The sequence below is a fragment of the Perca fluviatilis genome, chromosome 8 (assembly GCF_010015445.1).
Source record: "Perca fluviatilis chromosome 8, GENO_Pfluv_1.0, whole genome shotgun sequence".
Classification (NCBI taxonomy): Eukaryota; Metazoa; Chordata; class Actinopteri; order Perciformes; family Percidae; genus Perca; species Perca fluviatilis.
Window position 1 is genome coordinate 19,581,514 of NC_053119.1, and position 17,365 is coordinate 19,598,878.

The window sequence follows — 17,365 nt, forward strand, 5'->3', positions numbered from 1 at the left end:
GAGGGGGGGCAAGGTGGAGGGTGGGGGTGTGGCCTTGACCAACTGCCACTTTTACTCGTTTGAAAGCCATAATGTCTCTCTCTCAAGGGCGGGCCAAATTCTCTGGGTGGGCAAAGCAGAGAAAGGGGGGGTAACCTTGCTCTTTATGACCTCATAAGGAGCCAGATTCCAGATCGGCTCATCTGAGCTTTCATTTTCTCAAAGGCAGAGCAGGATAACCAGGGCTCGGTTTACACCTATCACCATTTCTAGCCACTGGGGGACCATAGGCAGGCTGGGGGAACTCATATTAATGTTAAAAAACCTCATGAAGTGAAATTGTCATGCCATGGGACCTTTAAATCAATAATGAAGTTGTGCTTATCATATTCAGCAGCTTTACATCAGTATTTACAGAAACATTTGTAGTTTAGCACTTTGGATGGTTGAGAGGAGATTTTTAGTGCATAGGCTAATAGACGGACGTTTATTATTAATAAACTTTTTGTACTGGTGCTCGGGGCAAACTTTATTTTTGTCATTTATTATGTTTGTGACAGCTAAAGGCTGAAATGTCACAACCTTTCTTTATTAATCAAAATAGGACATGTCATTAAAATGATATCGAATAAATGCACCAACCAGATCAAATTGGATCAGTTAAAACAGGAGGACACATATTTCTTTAATTTTGGCAACTAATGCATAATGTTCTAAAATATAAATAACACCTTACATGATGAAGATTAAAAAGTTGTCCATTATAATCTTCTAACCAGCTGGCCTTTTTTTGTAAATGGTTCCTCTAGATAATCATGTTTTGATTGACCTTTAACATAAACAGAGACCACATGATCCACACTAATAAAGAAAAATGAGGTAAGCCTGTGTAGTTGGATTTGAACATAACTTTGCCCCCAAAGGACACCCAAACTTGTGCTTGGTCTGTGAGAACCATGCATATGGGATCCTGTAGTGAATACACTATCTGTTAGTCAGAGGTCGAGTTCAGTCAGTGTGCTGCTGCTGTTTGAGCTGTGATTTCATCAGAGACTTCGTTCTTTTTCTGTAAAATATTTTCTATCCAGGTGGAGCTTTGTGGTGTTCTTTCAGGGGAGCGAGCAGAAGAAACTGTGCTCATCCTCATGTTTTTGCCTGAGGTAATCAGCTCGCCGTAGCCTTGTTGGTGGGAGAAGGCATACGCAGAGCGGCGGGAGCTCGTCCTGCGTACTCGCCTCAGGCTCTGCTCCTGAGGTCCTTGTCTCTTCCTTGACTGTTGGAGATGACGAACCTGTCAAAATACAGCAGTGGAGGAAGAAGTACTTAGATCCTTTACTTATACTCCATTACAAGTCAATACTTTGCATTTAAAAGTATTATCAGCAAAATGTACTTAAAGTAGACATAGTAAAAGTACATATTCTGCATAAAGTAGCCCCTGTGACTGATAAAATATATAACATTATTAGATTGTTAATACTGATGCATCAAAGTAGCCGTCGAGGTGGAGATAGTTTTAACTGCTTTATGTACAGCACAGGTAGGTAGTTCAATTTAGTGTCTCCCAACCTAGGGGTCAGGCCCCTCCAAAGTGTCACAGGATACATCTGATGGGTCATACGATGATTAAAGGGGCAGGAAATAAGGAAAAATAAAGTTCTGCTACACAGATGTTATTTTTGAATTTCACAGATGTTTGCTTCTTTTGTGGACTATTGGGTAATTTGACCTCTTTAGGTCTCAAAAAGTCATTTTAATGAAATCATCTGGGAAGTTTAGAGGGGAAATGTCTCAGGTGAAACTGCTAACAACTCTCAGATATCTGAAAGGTGAGAAGGAATCCCGACTCTACGCCATTTTTTGTAAGGGGTCACAAGTCAAAAAGATTGGGAATCCCTGGTTTAATCTTTAACATTGTGATAGGTTTGGTATATTTTAGCATGTATGTGTTCAAAGGTATTTAATCTATTCTAGGGATCTTCCATATAAGGATTAGTGTTTCAGGTGACATCTCACAGAAAGAAATAGACTGGAATGTGTGAATCGTCCATATAAAAGGATCCATTCTGATATTCATGTAAGTCACCCTTGGGCAGACACTATGGTATGCTCTCATTGTTGTCTCATTGTCATGCAAGTTTGGTCACTGTCTGAATAAAGCTGCATTTAATCTGAAATCACCGGACTCATCATCTGTTGAAGTCTCCAAACATCATTTCCAGTTATCAACTCTGATAACACAACATGTTTTCTTTTATTAAAAAACAATATAGATTGTTTGTGGAGTGGAGTAGCGGAGTAGAAGTATAAAGTAGCATAACATTGAAATACTCAAGTAAAGTACAACTACCTCAACACTGTGATTGTGTACCACTGAAATACAGCCATGGGAGAAATTTTAATTAAGTGTTCATCACTTCCACCAATGCTGTAGATGCATCAAAGATATTGTACCTTATCTGTTAGAGTTGGAAAGAGGTCTACTCTCAGGAAGCTGACTGCTAAGCCGGGTACAACACACACCACAGCGGTGAGCAGAATGACCAACCACACACTCTTCTCTGATAGACAGTTACGTGCCGTGCCTGAGGAGGACACACAAATGTATTTATAATTAATTTCCATGCATCAGTATTATTTCTTCATGTATCCAACTGAACTAAACTTACCTATGAACGGGAAATTACTTGGAAAGATTCCAAATATGCCATTACTTTGCATTGCAAATAATGTGGCAAAGTACACTGTCAGGCTCCCCCATATGAACAAGTGATTGACAGCTGTCCAGTAGTGCGTGTCAAGTCCAATCTAGGAACGGATACATGCATCATAAACATAGTGTTTATTTTTTTAAACAACGGCTATTTTTGTCTGTTTGAACTCTTACCTGAACACTTACAACGATGACCAAGGATGTTGCTATGGTAACAGCAAATGATTGTTGGTCAGAAAAGTGGGAGCCATCCTCTTTCACAATGACAGTGAAGGCTCCGTAGGGAATAAAAAAAAGCAGGAATGATGTGCCAATCCCCTGCAGTGTGCACAGGAAAAACTGGCGTTTGTTGAAGAGAAGGTTTTGCTGGCCAGGTTTGTAAAGGCTTGGGTAGCGAAGGCTGTTCTGGTCATTGACATCCTGTAGGAAACAGATATAATGAGTGTTATGTGATATTAATATGTATAAGGGTAGGGATAGGTTGATGTATTAGGGGGAGTTGTATAACTTATGTATATAGTATATAAAGTATGATGGATGAACAATATACAATATTGTATATTGATATGGGTTAATCAGGTTCAGGGTTCTGGACACACAGAATTTACCTAGTGTAGGGTTAGATATCATGGCACAGTGAAAGAGAGGTCTACAGTAAGAGTGTGTGACTTGACAGTATCTTGAAAAGAAAAACAAAAAGGAAAGTAAAGGGTTGGCTCAGGAGGTTGCCATTGGAGATTGCTGGAAAAATAAATTTAGCAAATAAAGAGTTTCTTTAAAAAGATTCAGGTAATTTGATATTGAGCATATAATTATTACCTGATCAAAAAGTCCCATCGCCAGGACTGGTAAAGATGTATAGACTATATTAAAGAGGGTAATGAACCACTGGTCATACACAGTCTGTGGAGAGAGGACAGTTACATACATAATTTACAAAAATGTGAAAGGGTTTGTGCCTTTAAATCCAGGCTTTTCAAGGGATAGTGTCCCATTTTAGAGTAAAATTACCCACACACTGACAAAAAGTAGACAAGGCTGTTAAGAAGGCAAAAAGAAAAAGGTAACACAATGTGAAAATTGTGACATCAAGTGAATGTTTCGGTCAAAGGACTATTGTCAGCAGAACCTACAGAACATGTAATTCTAGAGACGGCTCACAGACTAACCGCTATGACCAATGAGGAGAACAGAGGTAAGCTGCAAAAGCTGTTGATGTACACAATTAACTCAGCACATACAGGAAAAACTTTCTTTAATGATATATCACAGTATTCTTACCTGAGCTGAGAAACCACAGAAGAAGCCGTACCAGAAGTGTACCAGCGTGAAGGCAAAGTTCTTGTAGAAGAAATAGCACAGGAAATTACACATGCGGAAGTAGGACCAGCGTCCGTGCACCAGCAGGAGCCGCCGCAGGTACCGAAACTGAGCAAAAGAGTAATCTGATGCCAGAACCGCCTGCATCCCCTCCTGACCGCTGATGCCGACACCGATGTGAGCAGCTGAGGAAGAAACACACAGTACTGCCCTTTGAAACGAAGTATTAAATAAATATTAAAACACTGTTTAAACATACACAAAGTGTATTCAAAGTGCAAACTGTGCTCCAAATGTCACTTTAAAATAAAACAAAATCAAGCTACTGACATTTTATGATGCTGTAAAAATGTTTCTTATCATAGGTAATGTTTATGTAGCTTTGGGTCTACAGTATGACTGACACTTACTCTTGATCATGCTGACATCATTAGCTCCATCTCCAATGGCAAGAGTGATGGCCCTCTTGTGCCTCTTCACCAGCTCCACCACCTGGGCTTTCTGCATCGGAGTAACCCGGCAGCAGATGACTGTTTTACACAAACAGGCCAAGTCCAAGAAGACGTGCTCCAGCTGTGGTTCCAGAGCATGAACCTGCAGGGAGAAGACATACATCACACCTGTTAGACCTATCATTACCATCCTACAACGTCAACCCCCTGCAGAGGCAACACTGTGCAACAGCTCAATGTAACATTTCCACCGAGCTGCTGCTGCATCATGCGTGCTGCTCAAGGCGCAGCGAGGGAGCAGCTTCTGTGTGAGGAAATGGATGTTAATGAAAACCTGTAATAGAGCCGAGGGCCCTCAGCAGCACAGCAGCTCATTAAAGACTCGGCACAGTCACAACAGCAGTTATAGAGATGCCAGACTCAGCAGATAGCAACACAGCCACTGTTTAACAAACCTGCAAGCATCAGTACCAAAATAATAACAAGCAGAGGATAAAATTATGATTCCAACGGTTGACCATGTTATATAATGCAACTCATTTGAGTATCTCACCAAACTGTGTCCATTGATGACTAAGGCATACTCTGCAATGATGCTTTCTTCAAACACAGAGTCGTCTGAAAACATATCTGCCTTCTCAACATCTCCTGCACTGCCAACTCGACTCAGGCCGAGAATGTGCTCTTTAGCACTCCTGAGGAGAGAGGAAAGCCAGGAAAAAACTTACATTTTTAGCATGTTAATAAAAGCTCTATCGAGAAGACAGAATCATTTTCGTCAACTGGATAAAATATTACTTATAGGCACTGAATTTTCAAGATTTTCCACACATGGGGCCATAAACTCACCTAAGCTGCTGCTGCACCTCCAGCAGTGTGTGGCCAGAGATAACAAAAACCTCATTCATGTTGTCTCGCAGCATGTTGCAGGAGTAGCCGATGTTCATTGCTGTCTCTGAAATGTTTTACACAATTTACATGTCGATAGCTTTTCACAGCATCAGTTGTCCTGTTCAAAAAGGTCATTTAGGTGAATTATGCTACCTAGTTTGTCTCCTGTGAGGACCCAGATCTTTATGTCAGCTAGATTTAGACAGGTGATTGTTTCTGGGACTCCCTCCTGAAGTTTGTCCTCGATCGCTGTGGCTCCTAGAAGCTTCAACGATGACAGCAGTCAGTATGCAGAGGCTAAATGAGTTTGATCGCTTCAAGGATGTCAACAAAAATATGTCAATGTTACCTTCAAGCCCTGCTCGATCTCCTCGTAGAGAACATCCAGCTGACTCTCACGGTTCTCAATTACAGTGCTGGCGAACAGAAGCTTTTTCTTCCAAACGTCAAAATAATCTTCATCAAGATCTTTGTAGGCCAGAGCTAATGTTCGAAGCCCTTCTCCAGCAAATTCCTGTAGACAACATGATTGAAAAACAAACACCTGTAACAGTTGTACCGGTGCACGGCGCATGTTGTCAAAAGTGGGATGAATTATTTACTGCACAGAGAAAGAACTGAGTTTTTTTATGACCATTCATTGCTGTGTCAAAGGACACACAATTCAAAACTTAAATAGTATATTTTCAGTAAGACACAAATATAATCTCAAACCAGCTACTTCTGAAATTTTGTCCAAACATTACCTGCACCACAAGCTGCAGCAGTCATCAGTACTATGTAAGCTTGCTGATGTTTTTAGTACTTTGTCTGGTTTATCGATTTTTATGAGACTTTAAATACAGGTGCATAGTATACTGCATAGTGCACTTATTTAAAAATGTAGTCACTGAGGGATGTTATCCAATCGGACAACACTTACACTGAGATGTTCTGAGGTAGTGTGCATGAGGTCTTCACTGGATGGATCCAGACGCTCAAAGATAATAGAGTCAGCTCCTTTGGAGTATAGTTTAATCTGGCCCTGTGGGTTTCTTACTATAAAACATGGGCAAGAGAACACAACATAACTTTTCTGATCAAAGCATGTACATCAAGACTTTTAACTTCATTATATTCTTAGAAAATAAAGATCTATTACTAATTGCCACAGGTATTATTTAAAAATATGTCATGACGACTACTAACCCTAACCCTAACCCTAACCAAAGGGAGCGTTGTTGTGCTGTTATAAGTGAAGACCTAACCAATGACACTCATTCTCTTGCGCACGTTGTTGAAGTCCAGTATGGCCAGCAGCTGGTATGTGACGGCTCGTCCCATCTCACACAGTGTGATGGTCTCGGGGGTTCGGGACCGGAAGACAAACCCAAAGTTTCGCGCCGCAGTGACCAGGGCTCCCTCGTCAGGTGATTGGGCCTGGTACACCAAATTTCCTTCATGTTAACAGAACCATCAATCAGAACCACTTCAATATATTCAGTTATTTCTGTTATTACTGCTACTTCTGGACCATGTGCACAGTTTACCTTCACTCTTCTCCTCTGACATGACAGTGTGGCACAAAGCCAGCAGTCTAAAGAACTCCTGAGCTGCAGGATCCTCCAGTTTAATGGCTTCAACCAGGCTGCCATCATAAAACTTAAACCTTCTGTCACAGAGAGCGTTGAAGGAAAAGTCCACACAGGCTGTTTTCTGAGGGCACATGAAACCACCAAGTGTTAGTTATTATAGTTATTATTTTATTATTAAGAGTTAAGAATTTGTAATTGTTACGCCTCACTTACTTCTGTAATTTCAACCCTCTGCTTAAATTCATCGTAGACATCACCTAAGAGAAAGAAAAGGTAAAGTAATGACTTGGATATCAGACATTTAGCACTGTGATATGTTATTAATCTATAATAGGGAACAAAGTGGGTGTTTTGAAGTTCAAACTAACATTATTTCTTTAGAGAGAAACCACTGATTGCTATAAGTTTTGCCCAGAAATCTAATACATTAATTATGACAATTTTCATGGCAAACATCATTATAGTAATTGCTACAATAATGTTTTTTTTATAATGATCAGTGAATTATCCAACTATCATAAACCAGTTCACTTAAACTGACAAAATTGTTTTGGAAAAGTCATTCATTATTCTTTGGTAGGATATCAACCAGTCAGTGTGGTCTTGAAGTGGTATGATGGAGGTGTCAGTTGATATAGTTGTCTCTGTCTATTTCATTTATTTGTTTAAATATTCAGTAATATTTTTAATTATTTCTAAATTGAAAGGTATTGTAATTTTTCATAAAACATCATACCGTACGTCTGTCCATTAATGGAGCACTTGCTGAAGACCATGATGTTCTGGGTGAGGGTGCCCGTCTTGTCAGAGAAGATGAACTCCACCTGACCCAGCTCCTCATTCAGGGTGGTGGTGCGAGCTTCCGCCGCAGTGTCCGTCTGACTGCAGTACATCCTCCGGTCCCAGTTAATGAAGTAACTGTGGCCGAGCCGCAGAACCTCCACACTAAAAGAAGGTTTAACCAGACATTTTATTGCTATTAAATGGTTGTACTTTTAGATTTCATTAAAGAAATATTAGACCTTGGCAGAGCAACAATATAAACTGTTTTCATAATAGTTATATAGCATTTTGGAAATAAACTTTGTCCTTACCTGACATAGAGTGAGATGGGCACAACAGTGTTGAGTATGATGATGTAGGACCAGAAGGTTAGGAAGCCAGAGAAAACTGCACTGCTCTGAAACGTATTCCACGGCAAAAACACCTGGAAGTTTCTGCCAATCCAGCTCTCCCAAATAGTGTTTCCAATGGCCAAAATAACTCCCATACAAATGAGGAAGGCAAAGATCTGAAATACAGATCATAATTTTATGTTCTGTCAAAATAGTTTTTGGTTTAATAGTGTCCATGCATAACAACTTACCCACAAAACCAAAGTGTTCATCAGTTTATCGATACTTGTTCTTTTAAATTGAGTCCCTCCACAGTTCTGCATGAGTTTGGTTTGCAAACCTGTTGGCATGAGGAAAAAAATATCAGTGTTAAAAGAACATTAACAATTAGAGGGTTTATGGCTAATGGATCTGGAGATTGAAAGCATCAAAATAAAAATAAAAATCATACCAGCAAAGATGACCATCCCAAAGCACCACTCAGTGTTTCTGAGTACACAGCCTCGCAGCAGCATTTTCTCATTATCCAGAGGGTATTTATTGTCTCTCCAGTATAAAGTGCCTGTGAATCGATCCAGCTTGTTGTTTGGTGGCTCACAAATGACTTCACCTGAGGGACAAAACAAATACAGTCTTACCAACATGAGTCATCACTTCAGGAGAATATTCATAAATATGCATTCACACAAAAAGTCAACATGTCCACATATAGAAAGCCTGAAGTGTCCACAAGTGATTTATTTACACAAATGGAAGAATAAACAAATTCTCCAAGCGCCATCTCACCATCAAAGTCCATCAGCTTTGCAATATCTCCCATATCTGAGGTGACGGTCAAAGACTGACGAACTTTCAGATTCGTCTCTCTGTTTGGGGAGAAATGGAAATAACTAATTTGTCTTCTATGATGATGTATAAATGTATAAATGTATAAAAGTAACAGTAAACCAGTTTACTTCAAAAAACAAAGTCACATACACTTCTTTCCTCACACGTGTGATACGGTGTCCGATTACGGTTCAGATTTCTTCAGCTTTACTTTACATAACCAGTGCAGCACTTACCCATCTAGCTCTGCAGTCTCAATATAGCACAGTCCATAGGGCTCACTACTACAGAGGAGGAGGATGTCTGCCTGTGTGTAAAACCAATATGAAACAGTCAGTGGTGAGAAAAGGCAATAAATCAATCTCTGCACAACTGAGCCTCCAAGAGAAGTCAGTCCTTTAACTGTTGACCTCAACCTCTCTTGATAACTTAGCCTTGTGGTGACGATCACATTCTAAAATAGTATATTGAAAATAACGCTTCTGTCAAACGAACCATCCAAGCCATGTGAAGCATCTGGACCCATAGTGGGTAAGATGAGCCAGAGATATATATTTCTGATGATTTCTCTGATGCTGGCAGGACAATGGATTGACAGAACACGTCGTCTGGACTAAGAAATACTTGTCTGGACTATTAAATAGTCGTCTGGACTATTAACAAAATAAACTTAGTCGTCTGGACTATTAAATAGTCGTCTGGACTATAAGAAACGGGATGAGAAACTGTTTCCGGGTTTTTACAAAGGTTTGCCGAAGAAATAACTTGTTGTGACGATCACATTGTAAAATAGCTTCTGTCAACTGAAGACCTATCTTTTTGATGTTGCCTTTCTTTAAATAACCTATTTTATCTGCTTTTATATGTTTAACTGTGTTAACTGCTCTTTACTGCACTGTAAATTTTAATTTTATTCTTGTCTTTTAATGTTTTTAAATTGTTTTTAATTGTTTTCTAACTGCTCTTTCATATTTTATGTAAAGCACTTTGAATTGCCCTGTTGCTGAAATGTGCTATATAAATAAAGCTGCCTTGCCTTGCCTTATACGTGAACGTGAGAGACACAGAGGCAACAAAATGGAAAAACTGAATTACAGAATTTTTACTCACAGCAACAAACTGATTATTCTCTATTTTGATGATATCTCCCACTCGAATGTTCATCCACTTCTCACTCTGCATACTTGGAATAAAAAACAAAAAAAATTCATAATTAAACCACATAAATGGCCTTGAACACACAGTCTATAGTCATATGTGTTATGGCTTTTCAGCAGTTACAAAAAGCATCTAAATGATAAAGACAGAGGATAAATTACCTTCCCCTGATGAGAACCTGAGACTGGCGGTTGTTGACTTGCTGGTCGCTTTTATGTCTGAACTGAAATTTAAAAAAAGAAGTAATCATTTTACCATGGGAGATAAAAGAGGAGCATTTAGAAGATGGGTTAGAAGAACAGTTAAACTTACATAATCATCTGTGGCGTCCTTGACAGCCGTGATTACCAGCACCAACACCAAAGGCACGATGGTTGTGAACCAGGACAGAGAAGAAATTTCTGGAATTAACTAAAGAAAAGAAAAGCAGGTTGTTAGCTCACTCAGTTTCACTTTAACTCCCCAAAAAGCAAATATATCCACACAAATGCAGTTTCTCCTACCTGCAGTATCAACAGCACTAAGAAGTAAGCGTTTGCCACCCTCTGGAACTGTTCAAACAAGTTCATGGGCAGGAAGGTGAGGACATTGTACTTTGAGGTTTTGATGTGATTGTCCTGAAGAATCATATATTCAGAAACAGCACTGATGAAATCACCACAGCCTACACTTGTGATTAAGCAAACCTGGTGTCATTTTGAGGCCTACTTACTGCATAAGAGAACTTGTCATTGTAGTCCTGCGCGTTGGCTTTAACATGGCGTTCCTTCTCTACATACAGACAACACACCGTCATTATCCAGAGACAAGTTAATAAAAGTAAACATTCATAAAAAGAATATAATATTTTAGACTAGTATGTATGAAGTAGCAGTGAGACTTGCCATTGAGAAAACCTTAAACTGTAAACCTTAGACTGTAAAATTACAACTGCAATACAGTAGAAGGTTTTTCTCTGAATCCACTGAAGTATAGAGCGCCGTCGGTAAAGGAAGCAGCTTTACTATAGAGGGCTGACGTCACAGCCCTCAGAGGATCTTTATTTAATAAGTGGGTTTTACATACAATGAAAATGGTGTTTGGAATTAATCATACATTTTAAAGTAGGCCTATACCTCTTGTCATGTCAGCACCTGCCATTCCCTTCCTGTCATATGTAGGCTACCTTCTCTTTAGCCATTGTTCCCTGCCAAGCCATCTTTTGTCCTATCCATTCGGTCTTGTTATGACCCTTGTATGCCTTTTTGGACTTTTTGACTGTTCTTTGTCATACATCTAAAATTTCACTCAGCAGATCAAAATTGGTTGCCAGGTGTTATAACATGAGCTGGTGATGGTTGGAAGATTTTGTTATACCTTTGGATAAAGCCAGGCTGTTTCTCCCTGTTTCCAGTCTTTATGCCACGCTAATGTCGCCTCGCTGTAGCATCACATTCAGTGGACAGACCAAGCGGCAGCCTCGGGTGCTGAACGATAAAGCCAATGCAGAAGTGCCAAAAACTGCAGTTCATCGAATGTCCACTTGAGGCTGGCTCAAAAAGGGAGTCAATCATGTTGGTCTCTATAGCTAATTTTTACCTTCATGACAACTGTGGGGGGAGATCATTGTTTTTATAATTCACAGTTTTAATTATATTAAGGGTGTGCTGCTTTGAGTGACAGGTGGCTGCTGTCAAGGGAGGCTAGAATAGACTATAAGCTTCATAAAGCCAGCCTCAGCTCCATCCACACTTTCTTTGTGTTGGCAACTTGGTCGATTTATGAGGACTATGGTTAACTGCTCCTCAGATCTCTGCAGAGTAAATCGAGACACAGAGCTTGACAATCTGTCCAATCAAAGTTTTCTCTTGCATGACTAAAACAACTTTTGAATGAGCACGTTCCACCAAAACAAGTTCCTTCTCAAGGCTATTTTGCAGAGGCACCGTTGTTTTGTCCGGTGACTGTGATTGGTTTAAAGAAATGCCAATAAACCAAAGCACGTTTTTCTCCCATCCAGGAATTTTGGACTAGCCAGACCCTCCTCCGCAGTGCTTTGGAGAAAGGTCTGGAAGGTTTTGTATGATTTAGATGTAAGAGCAGGGCGGAGCGTAATGTAGGCTTGAGTAGGCATACCCAAATATTACATCCTGCCAATGCAGACAGGTGGCTATCTTGTGACAATCTGCGACGGAGACAGGAACCGTTCAGAACACAGTCCCATGAGCCTTTGCAGTGCTTCAGTGCAGAGCACAAAGGCGTCCTGTCGGAAGTTACAGTATTGTCTTTTGAATGCGCCTCTGAAGCGCTGTGGCTGCCCTCTGGGTTCATCTGTTTGGTTTGGTTGTCATGGTAATCAAAGGCAGTGTCGGAAAAGGGGAATGGGTGCTTCGGGAGTGGACTAAAAAAATTATCAGGCTACATAAAATATATTGATGACAATGTCGTAAATATATTTGTCAACACTGAGCCTGCTACACGTGGAGAGTGACCTCACAGAAAAAGTCAAAGCAGAAGAGATAATTGATTTGCCAAAAAGAAGCGGCGCATATCAATAGATTAAGCCAACATTTAGTTGGTTTTTAAAGTGCTCATATTATGCTGTTTGGCTTTTTCCTTTTCCTTTATAGTGTTATATATCTTTTTTGTGCATGTTATGGGTGTACAAAGTGAAAAAGCCCAAAGTCCACCCCAAATAGGGACTTACCATCTCCAACAGAAAACACTGTTCACAAACTGCTCCAAACAGCTCTATTGTAGTCCAGCCTTTTCTTCTGTGACGAACGTGCGTCACTTTGAAACACACGTTATAATCATAGACTGTATATTAATGGGCAGCGCATGTGTGACGTCACCCATTGGTTTATGGAGATCTGCTAGCTGTCGTCGAGTTTGCCGTCATATCCGCAGCCATCCTGGTTGCAGATGTGACGATTTTAGACGAGAGGGAGGAGTGAGGGAGGAGCCCTTACACTCTACGTTACGTTACACACTTTCACTGGCAATCACATCATAACCACGCCCTAAAACACCCCCCGCTTTATCACCGATTTTAAAATCAACGAGACCATAATTCTAAAAATTAACATCATTCTGTGTTACAGAATACTTAAAACTAGCAATTGAGACTATAAACTCATTATGAAGATGTTTACTGAGGTAATAAATCAAGTGAGAAGTGGGTCACTGTCTCATAGACCTCCTTTTGCAACCGCACGTGTCACCGCCTGCTGGAATTCAGATAGAATGCAGGTTTAAGGCACTTCCAGATGCGTTGTCCATTAATATACAGTCTATGGTTATAATGCTCGCCTAGCTGCTAGCGTGGCACGCCCTCATACTCTGCTTCTGACAAGCTAGCAGTACTTACCGTGCATGTGCGACTCCCAACGAAGATGGAATAGAAGTGAGATGCCTCACTCTGTAGCTAAAACAGAGAGCTCAACACACAGGGTGAAAAGAGGAGCTGCAGCAATGTGCAGTACAACAAAAATATTATGTTTTTTGAAAATTAAACCATGTAAACCTATTCTGGTACAACCTCTAAATACAATTATGAATCTGAAAATGTGTATAATATGAGCACTTTAAATGACAGTAATGTATTGATATGCCACGTGTGGAAAATATAATATTGTAATGTATTTTATTGTGTAACCTCTCGGTGAAATATTCATAGGTCGTAGAGCTTCGAAGAGTAACACAGAAGTATTGAATTCTGACATGTGTTGCCAATGTAACGTTATTCGATTAGGCTATAAAAGAGAAGAGGTGCAGTGCTGTTTCAATTCGAAAGTTGAAATCCTTGTTTTCTTTTTAAGATGGCCATTAATCCAGGGATCTCTAAACAGCTGTCAGATCAAAATATAAGGTCGTCATACAACGTTACAGATCATATCCTAGTTAGCGGCAACGAGCACGTCCTCAGAGCAGTTTTACCAAGGATCCTTTCTAAACTGTCTCTGGTTTTACCGCGGATCATGTGTATGCGGCCGGCTATCCGAATCTACCTCCCTCCCACATTAGCCTACCCAAACCTACACCTCACCCGACGCCTATGTGTAAGAGTGTCTGTTCTGTCTGAGCTTGCCCTTGCCCTTGCCCTTGCCCTTACACGCTTTGGCATTCCACTCATGGCTCATGCCTCAAGTTGATGCATTAAGGCTCATTACTAATCTCGGTCATTGCTTTTTTAACAGTCTAACTAGGCAATATATTCACCCGCAAACAACACAATGCCAGTCATCTAGATGACGAAACTTATCAAAGCACTCTAAACTTGGAGCAATGCCCAAAGCAGCTGCTAGATCTTTTGTTTCCAAACAATGTTAAATCATTATGTTGAATTATGCATAATGCACATGCACAGAGCTGCAACAGGATATACCTTCTCACACAACGGACTGGCCACCTCCTGCTATCAGTTACTATGACAATTTATTATTAAGAAGGGCGTTGGTCTATTTAAACATTTAATTAGAAGACGTGTAAATGTAATATTGTTTTTCTATTACAGCACAAAGCTGTATGTCGTTTTTTTTAACAGACTGATTTCTGGAGGTGTTTTTTCTTTTCTTGAGTAAGACTGCAAGTTTGAGCAGCTTACAGTGAAATGATTCATAAATGCTTCAGGAAATAATTCAGACCCTCCTGAGAGCAACATCCATACAGGAAGCTTTTACATGCTCAGTTTCTGTAGCTACAGAAAACTTTTTTTTCTCAAAATGATGACAACACAATAACTGTACTTCCATCTCAGTTCTTTTAAGGAAATATAAAATATTTAAATATACTCGAATTCCATTCAAACACATGGAAATATCTGAGGCTGTGTGTGAGGCAGTGAATCTACAAATCACAAACAAATGCACACCCCACACACACACACACACAAACACACACATACACACACACACACAAATAATACACATGCACACAAAAAAAAAAAAAAAAAAAAAAAAAAAAAAAAAAAAAGAGAGAGAGACTAGAGTATAGTGTTTCATTTAATGTTTCATTTAATTTCTCTACTCAATTTGTTTCTGTTGTTCTTATCTATATCGTTTTGGATCTATGAAAAAAAATCTTACCAATGTGAGTATTTTTTCTCCAGAATGCCATCTTTTCCAGAGACCCCCTGGTTTCCCTAAATGTCATGTGAAGAAATCAGAGGTGGAATATAATTTATACATTTACTCAAGTACTGTAAGTACAATTTTGTGGTACTTGTACTTTACCTAGTATTTCCTTTTTCTTCTACTTTATTTTTTACTACATGTCAAAGGCAAATATGTACTTTTTTACTCCACTTATCTCCTCCATATATTTGACAACTTAAGAATATTAATACAAAATATTATCAACAAATACATTATGATGTTGATGTATTATCATATGTTACTGTAAGATAAGATAAAATTGATCCTGGGCAATATTAAAGTGATGATACATTAATGCAACAATAACTATAATCCAATAATATAATACATGTTTTTCTGAAATGGGTCATGCTGCATAATGACACTTTTACTTGTACTTTCAGTATATTTTAATTGCAGGACTTTAACTTCTAACAGAGTATTTTTACACTGTGGTATTGCATCTTTTACTGAAGTAAAAGATCTCCACCACTGCATTTAATAACCTACTGTACAATGTACTTGACTTAAATATGTCAAGCTACTTTCTATTCTACTACATTTATTTGACAGTTTTAATAACTAGTCACTTTACAGATGGAGAGTTTACATACAAGATATACTGAGCCTATGAAATTTGATCCATTGTTAGTGTAATTGATCCAACTGTAGCCTATATACAAGTGATCAAATTAGCTCAACTAAATACAACAATAAAATGCTAGTTACACATGAATGCATCAGTAAAAAAAACTTAATCCAATAATATTATATATAATAGTATATATAACATATATAATAGCCCTTTCTGTTCGTATTTAGTACTTTTTACATTTGATTTTTAAGTACATTTTGTTTTTTAAGTACATTTTGTATGTTTTTTTCTTCATAATTTTGTTAAATGCAGGGGTTTTACTTGTAATGTCTTTTTACATTGCTACGTTTACTTAAAGTGAAGAACCTGAATATGTTCTCCAACACTGGAAGAAACCATCATTAACCATCTCTACTATGAAAAAGTAGTTAGTGCTGGGAGTGAATGTGGAGGATTGTGTGTGTGTGTGTGTGTGTGTGTGTGTGTGTGTGTGTGTGTGTGTGTGTGTGTGTGTGTGTGTGTGTGTGTGTGTTATAACATCTGAGTTAAGACACAAAGCAAAGTGGTGTCTTGTTTTGTTTCTTTTCTGTTCAGAGGAGCAACATTAATTTAACTATTGGTGTCAGCAGCAGCAGGTGACTCCCCAGTGAACTGTGTCTCCTTAGCAAAAGATCCCAGGTGAGAAACGCAAAGCTGGGAGTGTAACATTAGCAATATGTGGTTACTTCATTTCAAAATATGTTTAGGGTAAAACATAAATTGTGGTTTCTTACCTTGAACAAGTTTGTGACAAGCGCAGTCTTGTGTTGTCTCCATGTATCCTGTCATTTATTTCATTTATACATTCCGCAGATTTAAACGCTGTTATCCTCCTCCTTAATTAAAAAAAAAATCACCAGAGAGGGATACACTCGTCTTAATAACGAAACAAAGCCTGTTCAGCTGTGGTGAGAAGAAGACAGCAGACGGTGTGTGGAAATGGAGCAGGCAGGAAACAATAAGCAATCACGATATTCCGAGAAAAAGAAAGAGACTGAAGAGAAATCACCAACTGATGATCACACACCGAGAGCTACGACATGGAGGCTTCACCGGGATGTGCGTGTGTGTGTGTGCGTGTGTGTGTGTGTGTGTCTCTCTCTCTCTCTCTCTCTCTCTCTCTCTCTCTCTCTCTGTCTCTCTCTCTCTCTCTGTCTCTCTCTCTCTCTCTCTCTCTCTTTCTCTCTCTCTCTCCATGTGAAAAAAATATCCTGACTGATTTCTATACAAACACACTTGCTGTGGAAATATTGTCTCTCACTGAGTTAGGCTATAGCCTAGAAGTGTTGGAAAGTAACTAAGTAGGCTACATTTACCAAAGTAGGCTAGGCTACTGTAGGCTACCTATGTAGAATGTTGAGGTAGGCTAAAACTACATAAGAGGGAAATATTGTACGTGTTACTCCACTACATTTATTTACGCTGCTAGATTAAAATGAGTTAGTTCAATTTTATTTCTGTGTCATGCCAAACATTTGGCCCATCCCACATTACTTTCAAGACACACAGACATCTTCCGGTCTCGCACAAATCATGGGGAGAACTACATAACCTATAGCTGTATTAGTTTAAAATACAATTTTTTTG

General features: G+C 39.2%; 1 protein-coding gene across 3 annotated transcripts; it reads right to left on the bottom strand.

Annotated features, from left to right (window-relative positions):
- Positions 1-273: 273 nt before the first annotated feature.
- Positions 274-16,849, bottom strand: atp8b4 (ATPase phospholipid transporting 8B4). Of its 3 annotated transcripts, XM_039808102.1 has the most exons (28): positions 16,513-16,849; positions 15,097-15,152; positions 10,743-10,801; positions 10,534-10,647; positions 10,343-10,441; positions 10,192-10,253; positions 9,983-10,055; positions 9,109-9,179; positions 8,831-8,910; positions 8,496-8,654; positions 8,296-8,384; positions 8,024-8,220; positions 7,666-7,874; positions 7,143-7,186; positions 6,885-7,050; positions 6,603-6,791; positions 6,278-6,393; positions 5,705-5,869; positions 5,509-5,620; positions 5,314-5,419; positions 5,018-5,159; positions 4,423-4,606; positions 3,974-4,197; positions 3,512-3,595; positions 2,867-3,112; positions 2,649-2,787; positions 2,434-2,564; positions 274-1,270 (listed from the first exon to the last, which is right to left on the bottom strand). In XM_039808102.1, the coding sequence occupies exons 2-28, from the start codon at positions 15,125-15,127 to the stop codon at positions 992-994; spliced, it is 3,570 nt and encodes a 1,189-aa protein (XP_039664036.1). In that variant the 5' UTR covers positions 15,128-15,152; positions 16,513-16,849; the 3' UTR covers positions 274-991. The 3 variants fall into 3 exon arrangements, with proteins under 3 accessions (XP_039664036.1, XP_039664037.1, XP_039664038.1); XM_039808103.1 differs by lacking the exons at positions 15,097-15,152; positions 16,513-16,849 and adding an exon at positions 13,380-13,398; XM_039808104.1 differs by lacking the exon at positions 2,649-2,787 and having other exon boundaries at positions 1,159-1,270.
- Positions 16,850-17,365: the final 516 nt, after the last annotated feature.